The sequence below is a fragment of the Schistocerca gregaria genome, chromosome 7, assembly GCF_023897955.1.
Source record: "Schistocerca gregaria isolate iqSchGreg1 chromosome 7, iqSchGreg1.2, whole genome shotgun sequence".
In the NCBI taxonomy this organism is placed as follows: Eukaryota; Metazoa; Arthropoda; class Insecta; order Orthoptera; family Acrididae; genus Schistocerca; species Schistocerca gregaria.
In genome coordinates this window covers 494,451,327-494,463,730 of record NC_064926.1, presented here as the reverse complement: position 1 = coordinate 494,463,730, position 12,404 = coordinate 494,451,327, and the positions used below count along the sequence as shown (strand labels likewise).

The 12,404-nt window shown below is 41.6% G+C and overlaps 1 protein-coding gene across 2 annotated transcripts in view; it reads right to left on the bottom strand.

Annotated features, from left to right (window-relative positions):
- LOC126281433 (elongator complex protein 1) overlaps positions 1 to 12,404 on the bottom strand; it is a 114,105-nt gene that overhangs the window by 78,345 nt on the left and 23,356 nt on the right. For both annotated transcript variants that reach the window (XM_049980397.1, XM_049980396.1), the window contains exon 7: positions 7,091 to 7,293. In XM_049980397.1, the coding sequence (XP_049836354.1) occupies positions 7,091 to 7,293 (203 nt within the window). The remainder of the gene's footprint in view (positions 1 to 7,090; positions 7,294 to 12,404) is intronic.

The window sequence follows — 12,404 nt, the reverse complement described above, 5'->3', positions numbered from 1 at the left end:
AGGCCCTGAAATAAAACCTTGGCAGGTGTCCAGGCCATGAGCTGGCAGCCCCACTAGGACAATTGGCGGCTGTGGGCCGATAACCTGCACCACCAAATAACACACAACACAGACACTAAAAAGAGAAACAGCCAGATGGATCTTAAGGATACGACCTTTGGACTCAAAAGGAAAATCCGTATTGGTTTTGGAATGTAAGGACGTTGAAAGAGGCAGGAAGGCTAAGACAGGTTGAAAAAGAGATGGAGAACTACCGACTAGATATATTGGGACTAAGTGAAATAAAATAAGGTGGCCAGAATCTGGGAATTCCAAACACAAAAAGGTGGAGTGCTGCTCTATGTGGGTCAGACAGGTGAGGGCACAATGCATAGCAATGATGTAGGGCTCTTACTATCTAAAAGCAGTAAGAAGAGCTTACTGGAGTGGAAACCAGTCTCAGAACGAATAATAACTGCACACTTTAAAACAAATATGTGGTATATCACTGTAATTCAATGCTATGCTCCTACTGAAATAGCTAAAGGAGAATTAAAAGATGCATTTTATACAGAGCTTGATGGAGTCCTTAGGCAAGCAAATTCTTGGGACATAAAAATTTTAATGGGTGACTTGAAAGCAATAAGTTGGTTCAGAAAATAAAGGACTTGAACATGTGGATGAGCGTGGCATGGGGATCAGAAATGTAAATGGTGAACTGTTGATAGATATGTGCGCTGAATATGACCTAGCCACTGGAGGTACATTGTTTCCACATTGTAACTGCCATAAGGTAACATGGGTTTCTCCATACCACATTACTGAAAATCAAATAGACCACATAGTCATAAGCCACAAGTTTCGGCACTCTCTGTTAGATATCAGAAACAGAAAAGGAGCAGACGACAGAAGTGACCACCATCTAGTTTTGGCGGAATTCAGACTGAAGATAACGGCAAATAGAACGCAGCTCAATCACAGGAGAGCTACAGAGATGGGAGGAGCACTTTAAGGAACTGTTAAATTGTGAAGACAACCAAGAGGGACAGGTAAGAGATGTTAAAGAAGAAGTCAAAGAAAATCAAGATATAATAAAACTGCAGTGCCCCAAAATGGACGAAATTAGGATTGCTTTGAAATCCCTAAAGAATGCAAAAGCTCCATGTCTAGACAACATAGCACTGGAGCTCTTAAAAGCAGATACTGCAAGTACTGTTAAAATGCTCCATCCCTTGCTTAAGCATATTTAGCTTGAAGAGAAATCTCCCATTGAGTGGAAAAATGATTTGGTGGTAAAGCTCCCAAAAAAAGGGAAATTTGTCAGACTGTAACAAGTGGTGTGGTAATACACTGTTGTCAGTGCCCAGTATGGTCCTCACCAGAATTATCTGAAAATTGACTGCGAAAAGAACAGGCCAGTTTTAGGGCACAATGCAGTTGTTTTGATCTTATTAACACTCTCAGGATCATTTTAAAGCAAAGCAAAGAATTCCAAGCAACCATGTACCTGGCATTCATTATTTTCAAAAGTTCTTCGATTCCGTGAAACAAAGTGCTCTGGCAGGTGTTGTGGAAGTATGGTATATCACAGAAGATCTTAAACATCATAAAAGATCTATATGATGGCTACAAATGTTGCATACTCCACAAGGAAAATATGACAGGGCCCATAAAAGTAACAACTGGAGTCCATAAGGATTTCATTTTTTCACCAACACTTTTTCTTCATGTTCTCGACTCAGTTATGAGAAGAGTCACAGCAGGCAGGAGGCAAGGAATCCAATGGGGGAACCATGAATGTCTGGACGATTTGGATTTTGCAGATATTGTAATTTTTCATCTCTTGGTCTCCCTCTACGATTTTTACCACCCACGCTGCCCTCCAATACTAAATTGGTGGTCCCTTGATGCCTCAGAACATGTCCTCCCAACCGATCCCTTCTTCTGGTCAAGTTGTGCCACAAACTTCTCTTCTCCCCAATCCTATTCAATACTTCCTCATTAGTTATGTGATCTACCCATCTAATCTTCAGCATTCGTCTGTAGCACCACATTTCGAAAGCTTCTATTCTCTTCTTGTCCAAACTATTTATCGTCCATGTTTCACTTCCATACATGGATACACTCCATACAAATACTTTCAGAAACGTCTTCCTGACAGTTAAATCTATACTCAATATTAACAAATTTCTCTTCTTCAGAAATGCTTTCCTTGCCATGGCCAGTCTACATTTTATATCCTCTCTACTTCGACCATCATCAGTTATTTTGCTCCCCAAATAGCAAAACTCCTTTACTACTTTAAGTGTCTCATTTCGTAATCTAATTCCCTCAGCATCACCCGACTTAATTTGACTACATTCCATTATTCTCATTTTGCTTTTGTTGATTTTCATCTTATATCCTCCTTTCAAGACAATGTCCATTCCGTTCAACTGCTCTTCCAAGTCCTTTGCTGTCTCTGACAGAATTACAATGTCATCGGAGAACTTCAAAGTTTTTATTTCTTCTCCATGGATTTTAATACCTACTCTGAATTTTCCTTTTGTTTCCTTTACTGCTTGCTCAATATACAGATTGAATAAGATCGGGGAGAGGCTGCAACCCTGTCTTACTCCCTTCCCAACCACTGCTTCCCTTTCATGTCCCTCGAATCTCTTAAGTGCCATCTGGTTTCTGTACAAATTGTAAATAGCCTTTCGCTCCCTATATTTTACCCCTGCCACCTTTAGAATTTGAAAGAGAATATTCCAGTGAACATTGTCAAAAGCTTTCTCTAAGTCTACAAATGCTAGAAAAGTAGGTTTGCCTTTCCTTAATCTTTCTTCTAAGGTAAGTCGTAAGGTCAGTATTGCCTCACGTGTTCCAGTATTTCTACGGAATCCAAACTTATCTTCCCCGAGGTCGGCTTCTACTAGTTTTTCCATTCGTCTGTAAAGAATTCATGTTAGTATTTTGCAGCTGTGGCTTATTAAACTGGCATTGGTCCAATGAGTGCCATGAGTCTGGAGAAAATGATTCGAGAATTCGAAAAGACAGTTTCTTTTGGTGTGCAACCTGGTAGAGGGAGGAAACGAATTGATTCAACATCAGTGAAAGCAATGGCCACTGCAAAGCAGGAGGAGACGAGTGGTAGTGTGCAAACGTCTAGTGCATGGAGAATTGCCCGAAAATTGGACACACCCATAAGCACAGTGTGTAAAATCCTAAGAAACATCCTTCTTTGCTATCCATTCAAAATTACCCATGTGCATGAGTTGCTTCCTATTGACCTGTTAGCAAGAGAGACCTTTGCTTTAGAATTTCTTGCTCATGTGGAAGTGGACAATGATTGGCTGTGGAAGACAGTCAAAGCCCACTTCCATCTGACAGTATATGTCAATACACAGAATTGTCGAATTTGGGCAACAGAAAATCCCTACGCAAATCAACCAGTATCACTTCATTCTGGAAAGGTCACTCTGTGGTGCAGTTTTACGGCATCATTTGTCATAGGGCCATATGTTTTCGAAGAGACAGTTGCTTCCGGTCCTGTTACCTGTACCGTCACTGGTAAGCATTATGAACTGTCTTTTGCGCAACCATGTCATTCCACCTCTCCAACAGCATGGATGTGTGGATGGTATCATTTTTATGCAAGATGGCACACCCCTGCAGATTGCAAATCCAACTAAGCGCCATTTCAGAAATGCTAGAATTATCAGTCACCATTTCTCTACAGCCTGGTCATCCCAATCACCTTACCTTAACCTGTGTGACTTCTGGCTGTGGGGCTATCTGAAAGATGTTGTGTTCAGTGTTCTGACTGCAAAATTAGCTGCATTGAAGGCATGCATTGTGCAACACATTCTGAATATGAGCCCGGAAACACTTCAATCAGTTGTGGAACATTCTGTTTCTCGATTTCAACTTGTTGCAGAAAACAGTGGACAGCATACTGAACATGTTTTGCGCCAGTCACACAGAAATTAATAACCAGATTTGATTTTGATGGATGCTTTTTATGTGGTTTGTTGGCCTCAGGACAATTAAAAATCGATGTAAATGATGCTTTTTATGTAGTCTTTAGCCTGAGGACAATCAAAAATTGATTTTTCCCATCCAATGTGATGTGACCTTGGCGTAGTGGATGGGCTTACGTAATTAACAGTATCACACCTGTACACCCATGCACACTGATTAGTACAGTTTGATTAACGTCAAATGTTCACCTTATGCATTGTTGTATGATTCATTGGTCATATGTAGTCGATCACTATTAAATTCTGATGCTTACAGTGCCTTCTATTGCTACAATTTTTAACTACACTCCTGGAAATTGAAATAAGAACACCGTGAAATCATTGTCCCAGGAAGGGGAAACTTTATTGACACATTCCTGGGGTCAGATACATCACATGATCACAATGACAGAACCACAGGCACATAGACACAGGCAACAGAGCATGCACAATGTCGGCACTAGTACAGTGTATATCCACCTTTCGCAGCAATGCAGGCTGCTATTCTCCCATGGAGACGATTGTAGAGATGCTGGATGTAGTCCTGTGGAACGGCTTGCCATGCCATTTCCACCTGGCGCCTCAGTTGGACCAGCGTTCGTGCTGGACGTGCAGACCGCGTGAGACGACGCTTCATCCAGTCACAATCATGCTCAATGGGGGACAGAACCGGAGATCTTGCTGGCCAGGGTAGTTGACTTACACCTTCTAGAGCACGTTGGGTGGCACGGGATACACGCGGACGTGCATTGTCCTGTTGGAACAGCAAGTTCCCTTGCCGGTCTAGGAATGGTAGAACGATGGGTTCGATGACGGTTTGGATGTACCGTGCACTATTCAGTGTCCCCTCGACGATCACCAGAGGTGTATGGCCAGTAGGAGATCGCTCCCCACACCATGATGCCGGGTGTTGGCCCTGTGTGCCTCAGTCGTATGCAGTCCTGATTGTGGCGCTCACCTGCACGGCGCCAAACACGCATACGACCATCATTGGCACCAAGGCAGAAGCGACTCTCATCGCTGAAGACGACACGTCTCCATTCGTCCCTCCATTCACGCCTGTCGCGACACCACTGGAGGTGGGCTGCACGATGTTGGGGCGTGAGCGGAAGACGGCCTAACGGTGTGCGGGACCGTAGCCCAGCTTCATGGAGACGGTTGCGAATGGTCCTCGCCGATACCCCAGGAGCAACAGTGTCCCTAATTTGCTGGGAAGTGGCGGTGCGGTCCCCTACGGCACTGCGTAGGATCCTACGGTTTTGGCGTGCATCCGTGCGTCGCTGCGGTCCGGTCCCAGGTCGACGGGCACGTGCACCTTCCGCCGACCACTGGCGACAACATCGATGTACTGTGGAGACCTCACACCCCACGTGTTGAGCAATTCGGCAGTACGTCCACCCGGCCTCCCGCATGCCCACTATATGCCCTCGCTCAAAGTCCGTCAACTGCACATAAGGTTCACGTCCACGCTGTCGCGGCATGCTACCAGTGTTAAAGACTGCGATGGAGCTCCGTATGCCACGGCAAACTGGCTGACACTGACGGCGGCGGTGCACAAATGCTGCGCAGCTAGCGCCATTCGATGGCCAACACCGCGGTTCCTGGTGTGTCCGCTGTGCCGTGCGTGTGATCATTGCTTGTACAGCCCTCTCGCAGTGTCCGTAGCAAGTATGGTGGGTCTGACACACCAGTGTCAATGTGTTCTTTTTTCCATTTCCAGGAGTGTATTTATTTTTCTAGTGCCACATGTTTTCCCCCTTCTCCGATAATATTCTGTTGCAATTTGACATCATTCTGACCAGTGGTGTTATTTCTACAGTGGTCTGAATGTTTTTACAAAGGATAGCACAAGTATTGTATGGATTTGCAATTTTATTTACATATGGAGAGTCACATTGAATGAGGAATGAGGCATCTTCAAGATGGCATAGAGATCGCAGAACTTCGCGGGATAAAGTGTTTACATAGACAAGAATACAGAAGTTCCTAGCACTGCAGCCCTACTTTTAAAAGGGTCAAGACCTCAGAGACCATATAATTTTGACAACAGTTGTGATATTGATTCAGACAAATGAAACGTTAATGAAATGTCACTCATCCTATGTGAAAGTTTTGAACGGGATGTATACACAAAACAATACTAAGAAAAGTTAGATAAATGGCATCTGAAATTGACTGCAAAATGAGTTTCTGCCACCAACATACTTTTTGCCTCAGGATCACGAAGAAGATACGAGAAATTCATGCTTGTTCAGAAGCATACAGTCATTCATTTCTCACTCACCCTATTTCTAAGTAGGTCAGGAACGGGAATGACTAACAGTGGTACTAGGTACTCTCTGAAATGTCCTACATAATGGTTTGCGGAGTATATATATAGATGTAGATTTGACAGATGTTTGATGTTATCCAGTTACTCATGTAACCATTTATGGGCAATATGCAAGTTACAATTACGAGTGCTCTTCGTATATTACTTAACAACAGTTAAGGCATTAGTAAAGAGTTCCTTTCCAGTAATAACAATGCAGCCAGTGCAAGAGTCTGACACAGCATTTCAAGAGGCCGTGGTCTAACAACATAAAAGGAGAACAGATGAACCAGTCTTATACAGCACAATATCCAAACAAGTAAAACACTAACCTCTTTATTAATACAATGGTCACTGTGTTGTGTTTTAACTGTCTAATACACATTATTTTCTGCAAAATTATTTAAGTAACACTCCCACACTTTTAAACATTGTGGTATCTGCAATGCAGTTCTGGTATAAATGCAGCATCTTTGCGATATGCATTTGAATTTCCAATGTGACACGAAAAACTTTGGTATCCTCCTGAGATTAGGGACTGAACTCTCCAAACGCATTTTGAAGCAGTAAAAGAAAATCCATGGACTAGGGTTTATCATTCAACTGAGAAAGAGGTCAGTATACAGGCCACAATTTCATATTATATAAGGGGGGGGAAGGAGGAAAATCTATATCTGGGCATTTCAACTCTGCTCCTCCTACACATACGTCCAGTGGCTCAAGTACCTCATTGGGCTGATCACATAACGCTGTTATTGTACTTTTAGACAAGAATCACTAGTATGGTTAATTACCACACCTGTAATTCAGCTGGGACAGCACAATGGAAGCCTCCTGCCAATCCAGAGACCTTTGGTAAGCATCCAGTGCCTTTTCCATTTTCTTGCTACGTTCATACATTATTCCTGCGTCATGAAATTTATGCTCTCCTATGAGATAATCAGCATAGGCCTCAGCTACTTTGCAGTAAAGATCATTAGACTTATTAAAAAGCTGTAGGGCCTGTGAATAGAAAAATACAAATGCTATAAAACACAAACTTTGCATAGAATACAATATCAAGAATAAGAGCAAGTGGAGGCTAGTCTTGGAAAACTTGGGTAAGAAGACAAAAGGGCATGACCAGAAAAAAACCTTTTGGAAAAATGATAGGAAGATGCCCTTGCAATTTATTAGGAGTAGCTGATATCACAATGTAATGCTCAGAAACTCAATTAACTTCATAATATACTGCAAGTATTCTGATATTCTAAACTTCGTTTCAACTAGGAATCAGTTGCTTTTAAAGCTCATGATTCTCCACACTGTATATAAAGGTGATTGCAATTCACAAAAATGGCTCTGAGCACTATGGGACTTAACTACTCTGGTCATCAGTCCCCTAGAACTTAGAACTACTTAAACCTAACTAACCTAAGGACATCACACACATCCATGCCCGAGGCAGGATTCGAACCTGCGACCGTAGCAATCGCGCGGTTCAGGACTGCGCGCCTAGAACTGCTAGACCACTGCGGCCGGCTTGCAATTCACAAATCATACATTTGTGCAGTTTGGAAATTACATTTTTACTATTATAAATTTCAGTGGGATTGTTTGCAGTTTTGGCTCGTGCAAAATTTTACCAGTATACTATGAAGCATTTGACTTACAGGAGTAGCAATCATAACGAAATTAAATACATCAATTTTGTATGTATAAATTGGGCTGTTTAAAAATATTTAAATTTTACAATACCAAGGAAAATAATCAAGTTCTGAAAATGTACGCAACTGGCTAGATAAAAAATCTACTCACTAAGCAGCAGCAGGAGAACACACATATAAACAGGGTTACAGTTACAGTTTTCAAGATTTTAGAGCCTCTGGCTCCTTCTTCTGGCAGAAGTGTTGAAGGGGAAGAAAGAGGGGTCAAGGAAAATGACAGGTGCAGTTTAGGAAAAGGGACAGAGTTGGGAAATGTTGCTCAGGACCCCAGATCAAGAGAGATTTACTGGACAGGATGAGAACGAGAGATTGATTCTTGGGAACGGCAAATGACGAGATTTGACAACCTGAGAGATTAAAGACTGTGGGTGATAGGGCAATACAAAAAACAGAGATTACTGCTGAAACATTGTCCACAAGTTGCCAAGAGCAAAAAGCTAAGTCCATTTTATGTGATACAGGTGGGAGGGTGAGAAAAATCGATGGGTCAGAAAATGGAAAATGTAGAAAATTAAAAAGGGATGGACAAATGAATAGTTACTGTGAAGAAATACAGAAATTGTAGAAATAAACATAAATTAAGGGCAAGTATAAGGCAAGAACAAAGGATATGTACTGCCTGATGGACTTGTGGATTTCTTAGGTATTGGTGTCTGAGAGAAGAATCCAGATTGCATGTGTGGTAAAAACAGGCACTGAGGTAACAACTGTCATGTTTTAGAGCATGCTCTGCAACAGGATCTGGTGTGTTCCAGTTAAGCCGTTGCCTATCCCATTACATGCTAACTGATAACTTAGCGGCAGTCACACGATGTAAAATTCTGAACAGTGTTCACATAACAGGTGGTATATGATGTGTTGTTTCACAGATGGCTCTCCCACGGCTCGTGTATGGGACGTTAGGAGCGTGCGTATGACAAGGCAAGTGTTATAGCGGGAATGGTCACAGGGTAGGAGCCAGACCAGAGAGATGGGTGCAGAAGGAGCATAGGGTCTGACAAGGATATTGAGTAGTTGAGAGGGCTATAAAAAGCTATTCTAGGTGTGGTGGCCAAAATCCTAGGTAGAATGGACTTCACTTCAGGGCATGATTTTAGGAAGTCATAGCCTGGTCAAAATAGCTGATTAAACATTCAAGATCAGGATAATACTGATTGAAAAGTAGTGTACTCCAAAGTCGTTTCTTGGACGGATCAGCAGAATGAGAATTGGATATGATGGCCCGGGAAAACTGCTTTTAGAACAAGGCTGGTGGAATAATTATGTCCAGTGGATGCCAAAGTGAGAAAGGTGGTGCATTGCTGTAAACAGTCTGCATCTGAACAAATATGTTTGCCTTGAATGCTGAGTCTATGGGGGAGGGTACATTTGACATTGAAAGGATCACAACTGTCAAAATGTAAGTACGTACTGTTGTATGTTAGTGGGTTTAATGTGAACAGAAGGGTACAACTGACCTTCAGTGAGGATGAGATCAACATCAAGCAAAGTGGCATGGGATTCAGAGTAAATTCATGTGAAATGTAATTGGGAGAATGTATTTAGAGATTCCAGGAATTTTAACAGATCAGGCTGATCATGAATCCATATGGCAAAGATGTCATCAACGTACCTTAAACAAACCAGGGGAAAAAGTCTCATGGATCTGAGGAAAACGGGGGTCACTTGGAGGCAGCATTCCTGGGATCCGTAAGCCTTTGGCCCCTGGTTAAGACACATTGACGTATCTTTTCCATATGGACTCATCATCATGCTGACCTGATAAAATTCCTAGAATCTCTAAGTACATTCTCCCAATTAAATTTCACATAGTGCTGTTCCAAATCCCATGCCACTTTGTTTGATGTTGATCTCATCTCACCGAAGGTCAGTTTCATGCTTCTGTTCACATTAAACGTACTAACAAATAACACTGTTTACCTTTTTTACAGTTACCATCCTTTCCATGTCGAAACGTTCCCTCCCATACAACCTCTGCATTTGGGGCAGACTTATTTGTTCAGATGCAGACTCTTCACAGCAATACAACACCTTTCTCAACTCATAACTCACAGGACATAATTATCCTAACTACCAGCCTAGTTCGAAAGCAGATTTCCCAGGTCATCACAGTGAATCGTGGTACTGCCGATCCGTCCAAAAAACAACTTTGGAGTAAACTACTTGTCAATCAGTATTATTCTGGTCTTTAATGTATTTCATCAGCTACTTCGACAAGGCTATGACTTTCTAAAATCATGCCCTGAAATGAGGCCCATTCTACCCACGATTTTGCCCACCACACTTACACTAGCTTTTTGTCAACCTCTCAAAGCTATACAATATCCTTGTCAGACCCTATGTTCCTTCTGCACCCATCTCTCTACTCTATGTCTCCTACCCTGCGACCAGCTGTGCTGTACGACTTACCTTACAGTATGAACCCTCCTACCACCACCTATACCTGCCCTGATAGCAAAACATATACTATCAAAGGGAAAGCCACCTGCGAAACAAAACATCATATTACACCATCATGACTATCACTAAGTTATCAGTTAGGATGAATGGGCATAGGCAGAGGTTTATACTGGCAACACACAAAATCCTGTTGCAGGACATGGTCTAAAACAAGACAGTCATGGCCTCGGTGCCTATTTCACCACACCTGCCACCTGGTATCTTCCACCAGATATCATTTTCTAAGAACTCCGCAGGTAGGAACAGGAAATACAACATGTCCCTGGTTCTCGCCTCTAATTTAGATTAACTTCTTCAATCTCAGTATTTTTTCACAGTAACTATTCATTTCTCCACACCCTTTTAGTTTTTTTTACATCTTTCATTTTCTGGTACATCTATTTTTCAGCCCCTCCCATCTCTATCATATACAATGGACTTAGCTATTTGCTCTTAGTAACTGGTGGATGATGTTTTGGCAGCAATCACTGTCTTTTGTATTACCCCGTCTTCCACAGTCTTCAAGCTCTCAGGTTGTCAAATCTCATCCTTTTCTATCCCCAAGAATCAATCTTTCATTCTCATCCTATCTGGTAAATCTCTCTCGATCTGGGGTCCTGGACAACATTTCCCAACTCTTCCCATTTTTCTAAACCACACCAATCATTTTCCTTGACACCCTCTTCCTTCCCCTTCAGCCCTTCTGCCAGAAGAAGAGGCCACTGGCCCCAAAAGTTAGCAAAATGTTTGAATCAAACCAGAGCTGATGAACTGGCAGTCAGTGTGCCTAACCATTCGGTCATGGCACTATTACATCAACTGATCCTAAAAAAATCCTCACACTGTAGGTGCTATAAGCAACACAGAACTTAGAGCCAAAAGGGATGACAACATATCAGAGCATGCACAGTTGAAAACAGACAGTTAGTTCTCTTCTCTGAGTTGATCATAGTGTTGTTGACCATCATTTCGGGACTCAATAGTCCGTTTCTAGTTATTGCAGAGAGAGTGTAACAAAACGTGTTTTCATCTGTTTTGTTTGCATACTAGCATATATTTGAAGAGAAGTGGTATAATTTTATTGTGATTTCTGGCTCACATTTAAACAGAAATGTCAGAATTTTAGTGCAGCTTCTGGCTCACATTAAAAGAGAAATGGGATAATTTTAGTGCAATATTTACAGTGTGCTGTAGTACATTAGCACATGATAACTGGCTGTCTCTGGCTGTTTGAAACATTTCCATTTCTTACCTTCCCTTTCACCCAAGATTCACTGAGAACTGAAAACTCCAAAATAGTAGTAGTTGTGCATTGAGCTACAGAACTGCCTACTGTTTTGGTCTTAATTGAAAAACGCTGGAAGTATCTTAAGTAATTACTCATTTTATGCACTTTATTCACTCAACATACACATTTTGATGATCCAAGATATTACTTCCTAACAATGCCATGAAATACACATGTTATAGCAGAAGCTCACCAGCCATTTTCTTTGTAATAGCACAATGCTCATGTCACATTATTCATACATGCCACATAACATTACACTATTCACTGCATATGACAGTCTGTACTCAGCCATGAACACTGCTAGATTACTGTGTCGGATCTCGACTCCCCTCTAACAGCAATTAAAAAGTTCATGTTTTCATTTATATTATTAAGAAAATTAAAATTAAGAAAACCTCCCTTAAATACAAGGTATGGGAAATCTAAAACCGTAATTATGCTTGGAAAACTTTGGGCTACAACATTATTGAAACAATTTTTAGAAATACGGCATGGTATGAGAACAACTAACGTCCCAAAACCTGATCTTATTTAAATACTAACTTTCGAGACCAATTCTGGGAGAAACTAAATATTCTCTCAGCATCAGCAAAAATCTGGCTACAAATCTGGTTAGCTAGCTGTTTCTGAAGATTAAATTCTGACTTCAAGATTCCTGCACAGTGATGAGCTTGTAT